The sequence below is a fragment of the Nelumbo lutea genome, chromosome 3, assembly GCF_056320005.1.
Source record: "Nelumbo lutea isolate HS-2025 chromosome 3, American lotus-T2T, whole genome shotgun sequence".
NCBI lineage: Eukaryota > Viridiplantae > Streptophyta > Magnoliopsida > Proteales > Nelumbonaceae > Nelumbo > Nelumbo lutea.
The window spans coordinates 35,681,096-35,703,425 of NC_142686.1; the positions used below are offsets into that span (position 1 = coordinate 35,681,096).

The window sequence follows — 22,330 nt, forward strand, 5'->3', positions numbered from 1 at the left end:
AAAATAACATGGATAAGTGCACTTACCCAGATAAATGACTAAATGAAAAATGAATGGAGCCTAAATTAAAATATCGAATCATTAAAGAACTCCAAAACCTCAAAAATTTCTAATATATGGTTTGGTCTATGCTTCATATAATTGATTTAGATTGATGCAATAAACATCTTTGATCAACCTTGAAGGTTCCTATCCAATGGTAGCTTGGATCTACAATCCACAAGATACTGCCCATACCCTACCAACAAGACAATGCAACCATACATCACAAACATATCCCTCCACTTGTATGTTGTCATTCATGGGGAGAAATTCCTGATGTGTAGCTGTAATGCCTTGTGGGTAGCATCTTTAGCTCCTCCATGGAATTCTTCCATATGGCATAATCAAGTATGTCATCTAAGAGTTACACTTACATACTCACATTTCACACACTCATATGGTCAAGAAAATATGTTTTTGTTTTTGCATCGAGAGTGTATTGTTGCCTCAATTTGGGAAGAGTGCAAATAAAAGGTTTAGAAATACTCTATACCATGGGAAATTTAGAGGTTCCATTTGGATAAGGTTTTACTTTGGAGCTATAGAGTGTGGAAAACAAAATTGAGCCAAATTATATATATTTTGAGCGTTTGGTAAGAGTTGCTTTTAAAAACAAACGATAATAAAGATAAAGAAATTAATTATGCTGCTGGTGCCGGCTCAGTTTGGAAGGAGTATAAATGCAAATATGTACAGTGCAAATACATACAAAATATAAAGCTTTGCACTCTACATATTTGCATTTGTACTCCTTCCAAACTGAGCCAAAAGGACAAATACCAGAATGGTTTTGTGCTTATGGGCTTTAAAAAGCACAAACCTTGAAGCCTATCCAAATGCAACCTTAATTAGTCATCGGTAATTAGTAATTATGAAGCCATTAGAGGTATTATCGTAAGGGTACATGTGTAAATAAAGGATAAAGATATAAGTTGAAGTTATACACTCAATTTTAACTTTTATGACTTGTATCAAAACCAAAGCAAGCATCTAATGGTATAGATATCTGAATTCAATATCCAACATTTGACAGACATATAAAACAAAGATTTGAGTTCCCTTCCTTTATGCATCAAGCATCTGATTTGAATCCAATTCAATTAGAATATCAACGGATTTGTATGGATTAAAATTGTCAGAGATTTGCAAAATTAAACATAAAACAAAAGTTGTGTATCATAAATAAAAACTATTTTTATGTAAATCCAAAATCCTACTTATAATTCAAAAGAATTTTAGTACTGAAAAATAATTGGATGAAGTTTAATCCTATTATAAACAAAAAACTAATTCCCATCTGATTATTATTGATTAAATGACCTAAATTTGAATTTGACTCATCAGATTCTGTTTGAAAGAAATACAAATACATACAAAATACAAACTTTTACACTAGGAATTTCTGAGGTTCCAAATGAAACCTCAGAAAAAATCTGAACCATTTACATCCCTTCATTAGCCGTCGGTAGTGCTGCATGCCTACCAATCTCACTTTTCCCTTCGTCCCAAGTTAGAAGTTAGAACAACCCCTCCCCCTCCGCAAGCCAACCAACCACCCCAAAAATAAAAAAAATGTTTAAGTGTCACATGTTTCAAAATAGAAACAAATTCTATCCGTGACAAAATTTGAAAAAATTATAATGCTAAAAAGATATGATAAGTGTTTTGATCAATTATCGCAAAAGTTTTGATCAATTATCATCAATAGGGTACAATCGCAATAGCAGAAACTTTTATATTACTTTCTAGAAATTCGACCGGCAACATTTAATTTAATCATTTTTATCTTTTCTTGTAGTCAAGTTATTTGATGATAAAGAAATCTCCACATGAAGCTTTTATGTGTGGTTGTGCATTTGTTTGACGAAAAATGATAGTTAGATTGACGTTGATTTTAGACCGTGACGTGCTCAATTCATCTTTCAACCATGAAAGAGAGAGAGTGACGTTAAGACTTAGAGATGTGCAGTGTGTTCAAATTTTACGGCTCTCACCCCCAAATTTGGTTTTTGGCAAAAAAATCGTTAAATTGGTTAATAATTTATTAATCCAGATAATTGAATGGTTGAACTATTGATCCGTTTAATGGTTTTAGCATTTTTTATTTTAATTATTTTTGTCAAAACAGACCATCGATTCAAATTGAACGGTCGAACCATCAACCCGGAAACCAGTGGCCAGAATGGTATAATTCTAGTATTTCTCATATCAAATCTTTAAAAACAAAATCCTCTCCCCATATTATAACTTGATTTATAAAAGGCATAGAGCGCATGTGATATGAGAAATATTAATTAGGGTTTATTTTTGGAATAAAAAACCTAGAGACTCATGCCCTTTTACATTTTCCACTCGTTTTAAGAAATCACATCATCGTTCTCAACGGAAGATCAATTAAACAGTTGCAAACTATAGGGGATGTTTTAGTGATACACAAACTAGAGTGTAGGTTTTGGTAAGTATGAGTTTGACAATTTGGATACCCAACCACTTCCTCTTGGGGAACAGGGTGAGTGGTTGTTGCTTGCTTCATGTTTGTGCTAGGGTTATCTTCTATTTCTGCTGTTATTGGGATTAATTAAGGCTGCTTGAAGTGGATTCGTGTGTGCTCTCTGGCCACATGTATAAGTTGTGTTTGGTATTTGGTATGATTGTTGTTTCTATCTGAACTTTTTGGTTTATCAATATAAATTAGACTTCACCACCCACCAAACACATCCCTAGAGAAGGTGATTCTATCTAAAATCGTTTCTTCTTCGACAACGTTTAGACTTTAGAGCATCACAAAACTTGTATTTGTTATGGTAGATTTAAAGATAGACATGCTGAAGTGGCTGAATTAAATGACTTATTATCTTGTCTTTTAGTGGATAGAAATAATCAAATAATCAACCAAAATTCAGCTTCAGCGATTAAAGTCCTTCAGTTCAGTCACCTCACCATACCAATACCAAATCTAAGACTAAGGTTCTGAAGAGTCATGGGGACAATATAATAGTTCAACACTCTTTTATTTTATTTTATTATTTTTAAAGAAAAGAACAAGCTATAATGAATGTGGGATAGCATAGCACGACCTTTGAAAAGGTCAGCAAAGATGAGCTAGTGGAGACCATAACATGTATTTCTATGGACAACATTCTTTCAAAATCCAACTGTCTTAAACTAGAAATTCAACCATCCACATGACACTATTAATTGGGGTGCAAATGGATCGGATCGAATCGGATATAGTTAATAAAACCGAATTTTATCAATTTATAATCCAATATTGAATTTCATTGAGAAATTAAAATAAAAATGATCAAGATATTATATATTCATCTATATTATTGGGTTGTGTGATCCAAAGAATTTCAACTACATCAGGCTTGGATTAGGGTTTGGATTCGTTGATATTTTATTTTAATTTTTAATAAGTTCTTTCTCAACCTGAGTCTGAGTCTGTCCTAAAGATCATGGTTAGGAATGACAATGGGGCTGGTTCGGGGCAGGGATTATATTCCCTATCCCCACCCCCAACCTCGACCCCAAATCACCCCCATCCCTGTCCTCGATCCCCATTAGGGAAAGAAATCCCCCTCCATCCCTAACCCTGGCAGAGAATTCTTCTCCATCAGAGACCCAAATCCCTAAAAAAGCTGATATTTCCTTCTTCAACTCCATGCTGTCATACCCAAAAGAAGAACTACAGTGGAAAAGAATTATAGGACTAGAGAAAGATTTCACACAACCCCACCATTGCTAAGTTTAATAGTAAATTGCAAAAAATGCTTAAATTCGAACTGGGTTTCTTCTAAAACAAAACAACTTAGTTCTTCAATTCCAAAGGTAAAAACCCCCTTTAGAAATCAATTTTAACCGAAACTGGTGTTTTAAATGAAAGGGACATAAAGAAAAAGCTAGAAGAACTAAAGTAGGTTTCAGAGAAGTCCTTAACTAAAAGCTGAAACTGGTGTTTTCTCCACCATGAATTAACAAATACAAATAAATAAGCTTCAATTCTTTAACAGTAATCTAATCAAAACAAAACCCCTTATAACATCTATTTTTCATTATGGGGTGAGAGTGAACGTGAACGCCACGAGCCTACCCAACAAAGCATGATAGAAAAGTGTTACAAAAGAAGGAAAGAAAAAAAGAATTAGATAAAACAGAACATATGTACTTTCTTCTTTGAAGAACTGACTTTCAGTTCTTTTTTCTTTTAGTATCTTTCAATCTTTGTTCTCTGTCGAGACTTGAGTGGTAGCCTGGTAGTCGGCGACAATAGACATCTAGTGACGTCCGGTGTCTGACAGGCAAGTGGCAACAGCGACGGTGGTCGGCGAATCAGCGATGAAGACGAAGGAAGAAGAAGATTAGGGTTCACGGTTCACTTCAGAGTTCTCTGTCTGATGAGTGTTTGTGTTTTTTAAGTTTTAATCTTTAAAATAAATGAATAATAAATAATATTATATTATATATAATTATATATTTATTAATCGGGGGTGGGTCGGGGCAGGGATTGTATTCCCATCCCCGACCCTGACCCCGTCAAAGTACTCCTATCCCCGTCCCCATCGGGTCGGGGAGCCCGGGTACCCATCGGGAAGAGGGAAAATTGCCACCCCTAATCATAATGACCCCGGGAGCATTTCCCTCACTTATACAAAGAATGGCTTGCTTATTTTCAACCTTTTTTTTTTTTTTTAATTTCTGCCTTTTGTCTTTTGTAAGCTGCTTGTTTCCAACGTTACTAAACAATTAATAGAGAAAATCTAGTTTGATATTCATGCTTAGAATAGTCCGCCCTAGAATCCTGAATGAATTCCATGTTTGGGGAAAAACATGAAAGGAGATTTAAAATACCTGAGGAAAAGAGTTGTAGACGGTTTGACAAATACCGGAGAAACCGCAGTTTTTGAACCTATTTATTTATTTATTTATTTGTGTGGTTCTGTTTCTAATGCATTAGCCAAATGTGGCCGGCATTATAGACCGGCTGTATATCTGTGAAAAGGGCGAAAAGGAAAGTAGGAAAGAAAATATAAACCCAAGTTATTTTATCTATTCTAAATTTATGATTGATGTCAATTTTTCTAACTCCAGTATTTGGATAAGCTTATGTTTCTTGATAAACTTTGCTTTGAAAAGATTAAGCATATTATATATATTCTAGTTTCACTTCTAGAAGTAGGCTGTCAGAACTATAAATTTTTTCACCATATATTTTAATTTTAATAATAGGCATAACAAAAATAAAGAAAATAAAAACTTATAATTTTGATTTGCCCTCCATGCGGACTAAATAAGAAAGAATGGCAACGGGGTAAAGTTTGGGGCGGGGACTCTACTCCCATCGGCATCCCTGATTTCTGAAGGGCTGTTTGTCAAGTCTTTTTAGGTAGATCTTTCAAGATGTACTAGGTTTTTGGGGTCTTGTCCTTAGTTTGGTTCATGTCATGATCTACCGGGCTGTTAAAAGCAGCTGGAAAGGTTATTTTCAGTGCAGAAAGACCAAAAACTCCATTTGAAACTTCTTGATTTTCAGATTTTTCGGTCTTCCCATGTAACTCATCTTCGTGTCTTTAGATCTATGCGATACTAAATGGAAAAAAGACCATTTTTTGGTCTTGTGAGCCTCCCACAAACCTAAAAATATGCTGAAAAGACATACCAAACACCAATTAAGTAATTTCCTATCCCCATTGTTGATCCCTGATGGAGATTAATAAATACCCATCATGGATTTGAATACCTTTTTTTCAAGACTCGGTTTGAAAGGAGTACAAATACAAATATGTAGAGTGTAAAATCCTATATTTTGTATTGTTTTGTATGCATTTGCACTGTATATATTTGTATTTGTAATCTTTTCAAACTGAACCTAAAGTAAAAGCTTGCAGTTCCATGAGACTTTTCACAACTACGAAGCTTGATCCTAAGTGTATTTGGTCTATATTTTAGTTTTATTGAATTCAATTATCCTACTGAATAAAGCTTGATAAAAATAATGCGGGGTGTTTATTCAAGGTCATTTATATACAATTAAAGTATTAACAAGGTAGGGTTTTATCATATACAATATTCTTATATCATTCTCAATGAGTAAAATGTTATTAATATAGAAAATAAAAATACCTTTTGCCTTTTCAATTTCATTGTTCTTCCTCTAAATGTAAGACTGTTCTTGGTTTTAATCAAAGCCAAATTATTCAGCTATTGGCTTTCAAATATGATATTCCAACTTCTTGATGTTTGCTTGAAATTATAGATTCACTTTTACAATTTGCATTTTTTTATGCTTTTGGTTGATAGTAATAACTAGCTTGTTGATATAAGCCTATAAGGTCTTGGCTGATTGCAATAGGGACTCGGGATTAAATGTCGCCTTCAATCACCTGTTTAAACCTGTTTAATAAGGAAAGTTGAACCATTAATCCACCACCTATAGAGTAAAGCATTTCTATTTCGGGTCATGCTTTAAACCATGGGTGTGAGATGAAAGTTGGCACTATCTGTTATGAATGGTCCCCTATCACGTGATAATTAACCTTATAATCAGATTATGAATCCGAATCCAATAAAAGCAAGCCAATAGAATTTTGGTGGCATCTTTACTAGGAAGACAATTCAGTCATCCTTAAAGGCTGAAACTGTTGGATTGAGACTTCCAACCCCCAGGGCTGGTAAGATGTATTAGAATCTACACTAGTTATTCATGAAACCAAAATTTCTAATTCTATTGAGCTCGAGGCTTGGGTTAGGTGGGCTGAGCTGATGATACAGGGTGGGTGAAATAAATACAGTATAAAGTCTTATATTTTGTATTTCTAAACCTATATTTGTATTGTACATATTTATACTTGTACTTTTTCGAAACTGAAAATATAAATACATACAAAATGTAAGGTTTTACACTACATATTTGTATTTATACTCCTTCCAAAGGCTCAGTTTGGTAAGATTATAAATACAGATATGTAAAGTGCAAAATCTTGTATTTTGTATTATTTTGTATGTATTTGTACTCATTCCAAATTGAGATTGTATTCCTTAAACCAAAACTTCTATCTCTAGGATTGAGAGATCTTGAGAATGACTGAAAGGGTATCCTAGAATCTATGAATATCCTAGGAAGTGCATTGGAATCCTACCTACAAATTTTGGGCACTCTATGAGAAAGGATCAAAATATCAATATGCTTGATACCAAAAATTGCATATTAAGATCCATTTGGAAGAGTACAAATACAAATATGTATTGTATAAATGCATACAAAATAATACAAAATACAAGATTTTGTGCCTTACATATTTGTATTTGTACTCCTTCCAAATTGAGCCTTAGTGTGTATGGATAAAATTGATACTCTTTATTTTTTATTTTATCAGTCTAAGAGCCTGGGAGGGATGACTTCTATCATCGCAAACTTTCAAAATCCCCCAACCTTGTGTATAAAATGATTGGGCCGGTTGGTTCTGAAAGTTGGAACTGATGGGTCGGTTCCGGGTCCTGATATAGGGTCCCGATTACTATCGGTTTGGAACCGATTCCACTTAGTCCCGAACTGATTCAGACCCAACACGATATATAAAATATTTAATATTATTAAACATAAATATTTATTATAATTGGGTTTGTCAGGTCAAACCTGATTATCCCAAGAACTGATTGATTCGACTCCGATTCCAAAAATTACAGACCCTATGGGGTCCGGTTCTAGGTCAGGGGTCCTCAACTATTAATGATGATTAGTTCCGGTTCTAACTGATTTCAGACCAGACCTGGCCCGTTGACGGCCCTACATATCATATCACTATTTTGATCGTTGCTTTTGAATGAATATTAATACAAAGGAGCCATTTGATAACAGCAGAAGTGGCTGAACTCTTGGCTTTTGGCTAAGACCAAGGAGCTTTTCCGTTGTTTTATTTCTGTCTATTCATTTAATAGGTAGGAAATGCTGCTACTTTTTAGATTACCCCAAGTAGATCCCTAAGGCTGCGTTTGGAATTAGTGTAAAATGTCATCAGTATAAAATCTATTGATGACGTTTTATACTGAACTAGAAAGTGATTGTTGCTTTTTTGAATATAGTAATAGGTGGAAGAGTGTAAAATTTTATATCAATAAAATCGATGTAGTTTTTACATCGATTATCAATATAAAACTTTAGAGTTGATGAGATTTTACATCAATTATTGACATAAAACTACACTCCATCCAAACGCACGTGAAACTGAACCAAAGTGTAATTTTGCGTTAATAATAATTATACCCTCTTTTCAAATGCAAATAAAACTAAACCGATGTAATATCGGTTCTTGATTTACATCGCATCCAAATACAGCTTAATGTTCAAAATTTTGTAAACATTTTAGAATTATAATATAGTTACTTTATCTAGAAAAAAACAAAAAATGGTTGAACTTGTTGTATCTTTCAATGAATAAGTTTTAAGGTATTTATAAACTTATTTAAGGCTAAAGATGAATTAATTGGATAAAATCACTATACCATCAAATATTTTATCCACTAAAATACAAAACAATAAATCATTCAATTAAGCACCGCTATCAAAATAACGGCACCAAATTTTTTTTTGGGAGCCACTGCTGCATGTAGGAATCTGTGATGGAATGGCTCCCCTTGCAAATTGCAATCAATTAATTATTTTCTGGTCAAAAATTGACCCAGATAACAGATTTGCTTGGTTTTCGGTTGTTGATAAAGGGGAACAGTCATTTAAACTTTTGGCTCTTTCTGCCCACAAGATCTCCTTAGAAAGTAGCCACCATGGTACGTAGGTCTCCCAATTCCGACTAGAGACGTCCGGTCCCCGCCGGTATCACTTCACGGCCGTTTTGATCTTTGACTTGATGTTCATTACCGGCTAATGGGCTATTAATTAATATTAATATATCACATCTATTCCCGTCACATTGACTATTTCCCTCTTTCAAACGTCTTTCTTTCTACAAATTTTATTCCCTTAATTTGTTCTAGCTAACGATGTGACATTTCTGGTTCTAGCTTAGTGGAAGATATAGCTGAGTAAAGTTTACATATCTGGATAATGAGATGAACTCAATTTATATTTTCCCTTTTGTTATTCTTGTTTTTCTTTTTTTTTTTTTTTTTTGTTGCTTAGGCTGTGTTTGTTTTCGGTATAAACCATATCGATGTAAAAAGCATATCAAAGAGTTCAACGCTGATGAACTTAAAAATTGAGTGAACTGTTGGAATTCTTTTAAATGTGAAAATCGATGTAAAATGTACATCGATAAAATGATATATTATTTATATTGATTACTGATGTAAAACTCAATTGATGGGAAGGTTTACATCAATTTACACTAAAAACAAAATGTATGATAATACAGACTGGAAGTAAAATTTTACACTGGTCCATATTTACACTGAAAATAAACACGGATAAATTTGAATTGATGGTGGAGTTTTATGTTGATTCACATTTACAATATACAAATTTTGCATCTGATAAGAATAAAACTTATAACTTATAATAATAATAATAATAATAATAATAAAACTTATAATCATAAACAAATAGATGTAAAACTGAGCCGATTCAGATTTGCATTGCAAACGAACAGAGTTTTGTTATTTCTCTCACTCCCTGAGGCAGTGTTTGTTTGTAACATTGAATCTTACCTGGGCACTTACCTAAGTTCTTTTGATTTTTAGAATTGCCAGGTAAATGATAAGATGACATTTCTACCCACAAAAATTAATTATTAAAATAAGTAAAATGGTTTATTATACTTTTTAAAAAATGTATTAATAAGTTTTGCTCAAAAAATAAAGATAACTTTTACTATAGGACTTATTGATTAATGCAAAAGAATATGAAAAAGTTGGTGAATAGAAAAAAATGATCCATTGACCAACTTTTTCATACATATTTACTTACGAACTAAGGGTCCTAAAAGAGAAAAGAGTGGAAAGTTCTTAAGTTAATATGAAATATTTCAGTCAATTGCATTTTTGTCACTTTATGGTTACTTCTACCCAGAAACAAATCCAACTCAACGTTTATAACAGAAACGATTCAACAATTTGGCCGTCTCAGTGGAATCCTTCAGTTAGACTTACAGCCAAATGATGTGATCGTCTTATCTAGTAATTTATTTAATTATTTAATTTCTCGGTTCTTGTAGTAATTCATATGTAACGATTCATGTTTGTCAAATGTTAGACTGGAATCCCGTACCCCATTAGTGAATTCTTCCAGATGTTGAATGATGTGATGGTCCTTGTATCATCCTCCCTTTCAATTTCCTATATTTTCACTTCATTTCTCTCCCTTTTCTTTTAAACCTAACACAGGAAAATGTCAGAATCCAATTGGAGTGGATGGTGTTTGGTATCGAAGTCTTTGCTTTAAAAAATCAAGGAGAAAAGCTGAACCAAATGCAAAATCCCGTACAAACTATCAAGTTTTATTGTTTATTGGGAGAATGACAGTTCAGCCCCTCGGTCATAATTTTTAATTCAAAGTACAGTTGGGGTGGGTGCCAACTAGGGGTGTTAATGGTATTCGAAAATTCGATTTTCAATTCAAGATTTAATATAATCAAATTAAATTTGAATAATTCAAATGGTCAATTGGTCGAATTCAGATATCTTATTCATACCGAATAACTAATTGGATTTGAATTCAGATATGACTTAATTCAATTCGATAAATATCCGAATTTGATCGATTATTTAATTCTTATATATAATATATAAAATTTTTAAATGTTTTATATAATTTATATATATGACAATTAAATTATATAAATAATTTATTTATTAATTACCTAAAATAATTAATTAGTTGAATTCAAATTGAATCAAATATTCAAATATTCACTGATCCGATTCGAGTTTGATCCATTTACACCCCTAGTGCCAACTCAGAATTGATGCCAATTTACAGGCAGATATGAACATTGATGTATAGAATAGGGGTTTTTGACATTTTGAATGTTTATAACTCTGCGGTGGAAATAAGAAATCTGCATTAGATCTATCCGTACTTCTCCGTTGTTTATTTAATAAATCAAAGTAAAGATTGACAACCACTTTTTACTTGAAACCAATGAACCCAATAAAAAACCACTTGAAACACCTATACAAATGACTGTTTCTCTTGAGAAAATGCCTTCCATACCAAATACCATCTTGATCAAAGACACCCCAAAATGCATATTGATTTACCTTTATTTTAAACTATTTTTTTATGTGAAATAAGTGAAACGGTTTTAAATTCATTTACTATTTGTTTTAAATTTTTATTACTTTTCTTAAGCAACAGAAATTATTCAACCAGACAATCGGTCAATCTGACCCCTTACCTAATTTTATATTCAATTATATATTCATTGCAAGTTTGACAACATTGAGTTGGAAGTTGGAACCTTTTGAAACTCATTAACTGTGATGTATAAAATCTTTTTATTGAACTGATCAGCTCTCCAGATTCATTGAAGCTAAGTGCCCGTTTGAGAGTGTTGAATTGCAGCAGCTTTTCGCTTTAAAGTTGAACCAACATGTGCAACCAATAAGCTATTTAGTGAAAAATTATGAGAGTCCAAATTGATTATCAGTCAGTTATTTGAAGGGTTGTCGGCTTCAGCTTCTTTGAATAGCTTGTTTGGATTTTGGAGTGCTCCAAATCACTGAAACCAGCTAGCTGAATTTTCAGCTCAGCCCTTCCAAATAGGCCCGGATGCAATTAGTGGTGGCTTTTGTTAGCAGACACCTAGCTTAAAATGAAATTTCGTTTTCTATTAAGGTTGCATTTGGAAACAGTGCAATTAAGTGTGAATGCAAATATATAGAGTGTAAAATGGTTTAAATAAATTGCAAAGTTAAATTAGTTTTGTATTGACAAATTTACCAGACTTTTAGCTGTAATGGATGCAAACATGAATACTTTTTTTTTTAATCAAAATCCCACTTGAATGCAAATGTGCTTATTTTTTATTGATGTACTTTTGCATCTTATTATCAATGTAAATATGCATTGGTCTGCCATTTGTCAATGCGTAAATGTAATGTTGCCAAACACAAGCAAAAGTGAAACAAAGTGCAAATTTACCCTGCACCAAGATTTACACTCCATTTGCATCGTTTTCAAACACAGCCCAAACAAATATCTTGTTAGTGCTGTCAACGGGTCAGTCAGGCATATCTAATAGGCAATAGACCTGAACCATATCAATCCAATTACATGGATATGGGTAATACGAACTAGTTATATATAATTGTATCTATATTAACATATTAAAAAGATACGTAGTGTAATTCCTATTTTTCTCATAATATATTTGTACATTATTTAAGCCGTGTTCGTTTTCTGGGATGTCATTTATCTATGTTCTTTTATTTTCTAGATATATAAGACAATAACTGTTTTAGTTATAAAAAGCGATTATTAAAAGGATAATTTTGACCATCCAAGTATTGACAACTTTACCCTCAAGTAGAAAAATTAATTACCCACCCGAGATATGGTACCCAAGAAAAATAAAATTTTCTATGAATTTCACATAACTCTAAAAAAAAGAACATATGTATAATCCCGTTGACCAAATAAAAAAAAAATGACAGCTCTTATTGTTATAGTAAATTTTTTGCTTGATAATGACATAAGTAGTTAGGACTATATCGAATTTACCCCTTTTTTCATATTTACTTATACTATGTTCGTATTATGATGTGCAATGTAGTAATAAATAGGTTAATCGATGAATTGCAAGTGAAAAGTATAACTGTCAATTATAATTGGGTCTTATTCGGAAGTGCTTGGCTTTCATGCCGTAGCTTTTTGACTTTGAGAGTTAGGGCTTAGGTGGAAAGCTTATAACACTTTTTTGGTGAAAAATCTTGATGACTAAAATTGGTCGTCCGTTCACATGGTTCTCCATTGAAGCCTATTCCTGTGAACCAAACAAGTCCTATGTGTCTGATCATCTTTGTCATCTCAACAAAGAAATGATTAATGAGTCCAAAAACCTCTGGTTTGGGGCATTTCCATTTGGATATTAGTAGATCTGCTTTTGTTGCATGGCACACCTTTTTTTTTTTTTTTGTGTATGAAAAACCACTACAAAAACATCTGCAGTGCCAAATACAATCATAGTAATCAACTGAGGGCTGGTTCATTGGTGCATTAGCTGGTTTGTTCCAGCATTGATGTGAAATTGAATCTCACAACCAACTCTTTGGGGAAAAAAGGGGTAAAGGGAAAGTTATTAATGGTGCATGGCACCGAATATCAAAAATAAAAAATAAATACAATCCTAATGAATCGATATATTAGTTGATTAATGATTGGTTTAATGATATTTCTTATGGTTGTGTTTGATTTGAAGGAAAAGTTGGGGAAAAGAAGGAAAAAGTTGGAGTCTCAATATTCCTCTCTCTACTCTTTATTCATTAAAATAATTTTTTATTTAAGAGTTATTTCTCAATTCAGTACTTAGAAGGCAAATGTTAAGGCAAATTGAGAACATGTCTAATCCAGGGGTCTTAATCTAATAGGCACAATATAGTAAGTACCTTCAATGAGTATTTGATAAATATTCTGACAATTGTTAAAAGTGGGTTTTAATCTTTTTCCATGGCAGGCTGGGGTCTTTTAGAGTATAGGTGTCAAAAATATTTTAAGTGCTCATTGAATATGTTTAGAAACTTGTGCCTACCTGATCCGTCTCCTAATTCCTGTGGGTCCTTTATATGATGGATTCAGATTGACCACACAATACTTATACGTGGCAGATTTAAATGAATTTTTATTAGGAAGTTCCCTATTTTTCTTTTTTTTTTTTTTACTTTGTTTCCAAGTATATGAATAATAATATTTTTTATTTAAATGTTTCGTAAATTGTAAAAATATCTAAAACACAAAAATCTCTTTTTTTTGTCAATTACCTAATGTTGTTGGAGTCTTTTTTTTTTTTTTTTTTTGCACAAAGTGGTTGCTCTCAAACACAAAACCATGTTTTTTAGTACCAAAAAAATTCAAGCCCATGTTTTCATATTAAAAACGTTGCATTGTTTACTTATTATAAAGTTTTTTGATCAATTCATATTTTTCATATTTCTGAAAAAGGTACCATTTGACACATTTTCTTTGAGGCCCAAATTTCTTATTCACTTTTCCTACCCATTCTTTACCCGTAGTGGATTGCAGCTATATATCTCTCAATTCATAATAGAAATGTGTGACTCTAATTCACGGCCAGTAGAGAAAGTGAGTAGAAAATCCAAAATGAAAGAAAAGAAACATATTGAATGTGTTCAAAAACACACAATACACAAATTTAACCATGTTCCAAAGCTGTACTGTGATATAATCATGTTGAAGATGTCATATGTCCACAGTTTACTTAATTTTTCATTGGTTCACATTTTTATTTCACGGTGGAGTTTTTGCACCGAAAAATTTGCCCACAAATTTATTATGGAGTTTTTTTTTTTTTTTTTTTTTTTTTTTTTTTATAGTAAATTTATCAGAGAAGTTGAACCCTTCATAAATGATGCTAGCTGGTATTGATTATTGACAGCCAATGACATCTCCAAGCCCTTGATATATGATGTTTTTTCTTTTTTATTCAATAAAAAATGTTTTATTTATATTAAAAATCTTCAAAGCTAAAAAATAATAGACATCTCATTATTACTTAGAAAAAAAGAGAAAAAGAATAAAGAAAAAATATTGTATATATATATATATATATATATATATATATATATATATATATTTAATATATAATATCAAATCGAGCATAGTGCTTTAAACCTGAGTCCGCGGGCTTAAAACTATGACCAAGTCCAACTTATGATAGGTCGGGCCGAGCCAACCTGTCGGGCTACCCACAACATGAACAAATCTACTCACAAGACTATGCTCACACCGTACATACAGCCACTTGCAGCTGTGCATTAGAAATATCTCTTCATGAACAAAAATATACAAGTATAAAGATAATTCTCAATACATAATTGCAAGTGGGTGTGAATAGAGTGTCAGATGCAGAGGGCTTGTTCATCACATATAACAACATCACAGCTTGCTTATGGTAGATTCTTCAATTAAGGAAAAATTACCAAAAATGTCACAATAATATCAAAAACTGCTCTTAAAAGCAATGGTGTCACATTATTGACTTTAGGTTGCGTTTGGTTTGGAGGAAAGGGTAGGGAAAATTTCCCTACCTTTCCCTTCCTTAAGTTAATGGAATAGTGACAACCATCTTATTACTTTTACAGATATAGAATTAACCAAACATGTGACACCAATTTGAGGAATTGATAGGTCTTCACATGTTCTGATTGAAACTCATTGCCACCTGGCAGAACATTGGGTCTGATAGGGTCCCACATGCTTCAGCTCAAACCTTTGCTGCGTGTGCAAGTCAATCAACTCTTTCAAAGTATTTGTTTTAGAAAACTAAATGAACTAGGTAGGTGATTAAAACGTTGTCTTTTTTATATAATTTAATCTTTCAGAGTTTTAGTAGTACCCTAAAAAGGTAAATTTTAATATAAGAATGTCTATTTCAGTAATTTTGTTCTTTTACAAGCTAATCTTAATTATGGAGATCAAGGCAATATGAACCTTGCGTATTATAGTAGGATTAAGATGCCTAGATCCCTCGCAAGCAACAGCTCTGAGCACACAGTATTCAGCTGCACTGCTGCACAATAGAAATATCTCCCATACATGAATCTTGCCAATGTGCAGCTGGATGCTCGTGCTTGTAGAGTGTGTGGAGTTTTTATTAGCAGATATTGTGACAAAAAAAGCCAAATAGAGAAAGCTGGGTAATGACACCGTGCAGCATCAACATTGCATCATATACAATATTTGTCAATCTTGGATCAATCATAAAATAAAAAATATACTGTCTTGACAAATATTAGGGCAAAACACTTTATTATTTTTAATATAATTTTTTTTTTTATATGTGTGCTTTTAACCAAGGTTTTCAAAGCCGATTTGGACAACGAATCGGTCAGGGGTGTTCTTGGGTTGAATGGTCCGACTAGTTAGTCCGTTCTGACAAAAAATAAAAATTAAAAAATTAAAAAAAAGAAATCAGTCAAAACCGTTGAACAATTCAAAGTGTTCGAACGGTTCAATCGCTAGGGTCAGTGGTTTGCTGACCAAACCAATATTCTTTTGCAAAAAATCCGGTTTTGGGGAAAAATAGAAACCATCACCTAACTGGTTTCTGATTTTTCCAGTCTGGTTTTGAAAACCATGGTTTTAACCCATTTTTATCTTCCGTTTGGTATCAGTTATTTTAATTACTTATTTGAATAAATACATGAAATAAATGGTAGGATCACATAATAAGTGGTAAATAAGCAGTTAGTTGCATTTGGTCAAAAGGAATAAGTGCTTATTTTCAAAATAAGAACTTAAAAAATCAGCCTAAGGGCTCCTTCTTTAATCGCTTATTCCAATTCTTTTGGGACAAATCTGTCCCCATTGTTTATTTTAAAACCTCATCAAGCATCTTCTCCATTTGAGCTCCAACATGCACCAGGGGTGGCAACAAGTGACTATAGGCTGAGAAATCATTCCACTGTAAGTGAATCTCCTCTATTTTTCTCCATTTTGAGCAACTTTTCATGGCTATAGTTGTTATTTCTGCAAATATGATTACTTATTGGTTAAGTGGTTTACCAAACACAACAATCCAAATAAGTACTTACAATAAGTTTATGTTTATATGGTTTGAAAATAACTTTTCAAACATTAATAAGTACTTGTTTCTCAAACCACTTATTTGCTAACCATAGCCTTACAGTCACAAAACACAAAATCCTAATTTTCTCCTTTGAAAGGGTTAAAGTTTTGGTTGAACTGATTTGGAGAAGTTATTAAGAGTTCATTTGGGAGGGGTTCAGCTTTGATTGGGCTGCATTTATTAAGCTGCTTTGTAAAAGCTACTAAATATTTTAGCATAATTGGAAATTCGATGTTTCAGCTGAAAAAAGGCAGATTTGAGCATTTCAAAGTTTTCATAGGCTTTTCATGTGGGGCCCACCTACCAAGGCCGAAAGATACTGCATGAAAGCCCTTCCAAACAGGCAATACGATTTTCACTGAAAAGCCCTTTTTTTTTTTTTCCGAAAGAACATAAATTTGGAATTTGGGGGATCCTCCACAAGGTGACCAGATATTGTTTTTTTATGCCATCCAGGTGGAGCCCACCTTGTAAGGTCCAGAAACTGTACCATAGGAAAGCTCTTCCAAAACCCATTTGGGAAAGCTTTCACATAGCAGCTTTTGACTTACGAGGTAGCACACGAGACCATCAGACCAAGGCTTTGTGCCGTCCGGTTTTGAAAACCATGCCCGAGACAGCCTGTAAGCAATGTTTGGTGAGAAGTGAAAATCCCTGACAAACGGTTTGGTGAAAGAAGCTCAAATCCCAGATGGGCCATTAGGCTTTGTGCTTTCATGCTTGAAAGAGTGTGTTTTTTGGCTTAATTTTGCTTTCCAAAGAACAGAAGCAAAAGCTTAACCAAACGCAACCTATGCAAAGAAGATCAAACGGTGGAGAGATTTTGCGCAATTTATTTTTGCATGCGCAGATGCTGCTGGTAACATTGCTAAATAAGCCGGCAGAAAATAAAATAGAAAAATCTAATCACGGTGGCCGGCGTAGATAAGATGACTTGCTGCACGTGTCGGAAAACGGGGTTTGACTTTCATCTATCTCCCGTCGACATAATATAGAATAGAAGGCCGTAAACCAAGAAAAAGAATATATATTAGAAGTCTCGGCCGTAAGTAAAGGTAAAACAAACTAATGTTCTACCGGCTATATCCGGTGGCTCAAAAGGTTTCTCGGGGACCGTTCGTCACTGCCCGCCGCTCCTTCCCCAGTCGGCCAGTCCCCACCCGACTCACAACAAGATATAGCCAAAAGAGTTTTCGTTCTCTCTCTCTCTCTCTCTCTCAAGCAGAGAACAAACAAAAGAGAAAACCTCGATCAGTGTTTCAGACCCAATAAACGTCGAAGTCAAAGCCCATCTGTGTATAACACCGTCCCTCCTTTCTCTATCCACCAACCTGACAGGTTTGCCTTTGCCATTCTTCCATTCTTCTCTTCTAGTTGTCCTCTTGAACAAAAATAAAAAATTTGAGTCTGCGAATCCTCCTCTTGAATCTTCTTTTTCTTCGGTTGAAAATTTGTTCCTTGGTATCATCTTGATGTACATGGAAGAAACTGGAAAACCCAGTTCAGAACTATTCAAGTGGGTTTTGCTGGACATCGGTTTCTGTTCTGAAATCATCCCTTTCTCCTATTAATTGGCTTAGAGGGTTTTCTTTGTGTATTTAGAGATGGGCGTTGGAGGTTTCTGGTTGCTTGTTATTTTTCTATGGTTTTGTTTCCAAATTCAGGTCTTGAATTCTCAGAAGGAGTCCTGCAATCCAAATGACTTAAAAGCATTGCAGGGTTTCTTGAATGGTTTAGACTCAGGGATTCCTGGGTGGAGTAGCAATTCATCTACTGATTGTTGTGACTGGGTTGGCGTTCGGTGCGAGGAGGTGAGGAGTTCAACGAGTTCTGAAGAAAGGGTAGTAAAATTGGATCTTGGGAATAGAAAATTGAAAGGTAAATTATCCGAGGACTTGGCTGGTTTGGATCATCTGCAGTCTCTGAATCTTTCTAACAATTTGCTCAGAGGTACTCTTCCGCCCAAACTGTTCCATTTGCAGAGTTTAAGGGAGCTGGACTTAAGTTATAATGACTTGTATGGCTTGATGCCGGTTGATATTGATCTACCCTTCCTCAACGTTCTCGACCTGTGTGGAAACTCATTGAAGGGTGACATTGCCACGGGTATCTGTAAGACTGCCACTCAAATTCAATCCATCGATCTCTCCATGAACTATTTCAATGGAAGTATTCCCGCAGGTTTCGGTAATTGTGCTTCTATGCAGAATCTCAGTCTCAGCTCGAATTATCTTTCTGGGAGTTTGCCCGACGATTTATTTTCACTGCAAAAGTTGAGCCGGTTGTACCTTCAGGAAAACATACTCTCTGGGTCGCTCAGTGATGGAATCGGTAAGCTTTCAAACCTGGTTGAGTTGGATATCTCCATGAATGGGTTCTCGGGACCTCTCCCGGATGTTTTCAATAAGCTTGGTCAATTACAACGTTTTTCAGTCCATTCAAATAATTTAAATGGTAGTTTGCCCGATTCGTTGACGAAATCCCCCTCACTCAACCTGCTTAATCTTCGGAACAATTCACTGAGAGGTCCAATTAGTTTTAATTGTTCATTCATGGTTAACCTTGCCTCCCTTGATCTCGCTTCTAATCGATTTCAGGGCCCCCTTCCTGATAGCCTCTCCTCCTGCAAAAATTTGAGAAACGTAAATCTTGCTCGTAACAATTTCACGGGTCAGATCCCTGAGAGCTTCAGGAACCTTGAGGCCCTCACTTACCTTTCGCTCTCAAATACAAGCCTGAGTAATATTGCAGCTGCTCTTGTCACCGGTTCAATCCCAACATGGGTGAGAAGCAGCAGAAATTTACAGTTATTGGATCTCTCATGGAACCGATTGCATGGAACCATTCCAAACTGGTTGGGCGAGCTAAAGTTTCTCTTTTACTTGGATTTATCTAACAATACGCTTTCTGGAGAGATCCCTGAAAGCTTGACTAATCTAGAGAGCCTCATCAGCCGCAATATCTCACTCGAAGAACTCTCCCCTGACTTTCCGTTTTTTATGAAACGAAATGAGAGTACAAGGGCATTGCAGTATAATCAGATTTTGAGCTTCCCTCCATTATTGGACCTTAGCTATAACAACCTCACTGGACTGATCTGGCCAGAGTTTGGGAACCTAAAAAAGCTCCATGTCTTGGATTTGAAATGGAACAATCTCTCTGGATCCATTCCCAGTGAGTTGTCAATGATGTCAAGCTTAGAGACTTTGGATCTGTCCCATAACAATCTATCAGGGATTATACCCCCTTCTTTGGTCAATCTCAGTTTTCTCTCCAAGTTCAGTGTTTCTTTCAACCACCTGTCTGGAAAAATACCCTTGGAAGGTCAGTTCCTAACCTTCCCAAATACAAGCTTTGAAGGCAACCCGGGTCTTTGTGGTGAGCACTATTCCCCTTGTCATGATGATGGTTCTAATCAGATTCCTCTTGCTTCACCTAGCAAACAAAAGCTAAACAAAGCGAGTATTATTGGAATGTCAATTGGAATTGCATCTGGGACAATCTTTCTTCTCACACTCATGTTCTTGATCATGATAAGGACGCATGGCCGGAGGAATGAAGATCCTGAAAAAGATGACATTTATGCCAAAAACAAGGATCTTGAACAATTGGGATCAAAATTGGTGGTTCTGTTCCAAGATAAGGATAACAATAAAGAGCTCTCCATTGATGACCTGTTGAAATCCACCAATCACTTTGACCAAGCTAATATTATAGGGTGTGGAGGCTTTGGTCTTGTATACAAAGCTACCCTTCCATATGGGAAGAAAGTAGCAATCAAACGCCTCTCTGGTGACTGTGGTCAGATGGATAGAGAATTTCAAGCTGAAGTGCAAACCCTTTCAAGAGCACAGCATGGGAACCTTGTCCTCCTTCAAGGTTATTGCATATATGGTAATGACAGGCTATTAATCTATTCTTACATGGAGAATGGGAGCCTGGACTATTGGTTACATGAGAAGATTGATGGGGCTTCCTCACTAGACTGGGAGACAAGGCTTCGAATAGCTCAAGGGGCTGCAAGGGGCTTGGCTTACTTGCACCAATCCTGTGAGCCTCATATCCTACATCGGGACATCAAGTCAAGTAACATCCTTCTAGATGAGAACTTTGAAGCACATTTGGCTGATTTTGGACTTGCTAGGCTTATATTTGCTCAGGACACCCATGTTTCCACAGATCTAGTGGGGACACTGGGCTACATTCCTCCTGAATATGGCCAGGCTTCAGTTGCCACTTATAAGGGAGATGTTTATAGTTTTGGTGTTGTTCTCCTGGAGCTTCTCACGGGGAAGAGGCCTATGGATATGTGCAAGCCAAAAGGGTGTCGGGATTTGATTTCATGGGTGCTTCAGATGAAGAAAGAGAAGAGGGAAACTGAGATTTTTGATCCATTCATCTATGACAAGGAAAATGACAAGGAAATGTTAAGGGTTCTTGAGATTGCTTGTCTTTGCTTGAATGAAACCCCTAAAGCAAGGCCTTCAACTGAGCAGATAGTGTCTTGGCTTGATGATATTAATCTTGATGGCTGACTGACATATGAATTGAAGTGCAGTTGTTCTTGATGGCTTCTGAAATCACCATCAATGGTCTGGTTTTGAGCTTCCTCTTGGACTAGGCCCCCAGCTTCTGCAATGACTCTGATATTGAATGGAGATCTGGTTGTAAATACTTATCTATATTCTTTAATCTTCAGAGTTTTGTTTCCTGACATGAAGGAGAGCAATCTAACAAAGACGGAGAAAAAAATCTCAAAATTTGTAAGTTTCATATTTTATATTAGTTTTTATTTGTGCTTTAGATAAACGGTGCTTCTCAAACATGTGTAAAATAAAAATACTGAAAATTTCCTTATATTACATTTGTCAATAGTTTATACGGTTGTATAAACATCATTTTTTACTAGCTTTGTGCTTTTGACAATGTTTAGCTCTTTATATAATATATCTAGCTAACCTCCAAGTGCCAATTAACCAGTTTCAAATATCAGTACATCATTTACTAATCTTGATCAGTCCAAGACTGAGAAATTTTCCATTTCTAACATGGCCTGGTGAGTTGGTATTGTGTTGCCAAGCTAAGTTAATTTTCAAGAAAATGATTGAATCAAATTGCAGCTTGGTTGTTGTCGGAACATCCTCTTCATTGGATTGAACTGAATGGGTTATGTTAAAGTTCTACAAACTAAACATTAAGCCAGTTTGCCAATTTGAAATAAAAAAAAAAAGGAAAAAAAAAGCAGCTGAGACAGTTGTACCTGTTGATTCCTTTCTAATTCTATTTGTAGCTTTCTAAGACCTTGGGGATAGATTTAATCTAATTAATTAGTGCATTCATATTTGCTCAGTGATACCAATTGTTTATCTTTCAAGTAGCAGGTAATTTTCTCAAGCTTCAATGATGCACAGTGCACCTATATCTAATAAGAACTCCTGGATGGTTTCTAGGTTTTGAGATTCTTAATATTGTTTTATCTTCCAAGACTAAAATTACTCCATATATCTTCTTGATGCAAAACTATGGTTTTA

General features: G+C 34.6%; 1 protein-coding gene across 1 annotated transcript; it reads left to right on the top strand.

Annotated features, from left to right (window-relative positions):
* The first annotated feature begins 18,015 nt into the window (after positions 1 to 18,015).
* Positions 18,016 to 21,707, top strand: PSKR1 (phytosulfokin receptor 1). Its single transcript, XM_088975228.1, has one exon. It carries the CDS (start codon positions 18,404 to 18,406, stop codon positions 21,332 to 21,334), a length of 2,931 nt encoding a protein of 976 aa, XP_088831354.1. The 5' UTR covers positions 18,016 to 18,403; the 3' UTR covers positions 21,335 to 21,707.
* The last annotated feature ends 623 nt before the right edge of the window (positions 21,708 to 22,330 follow it).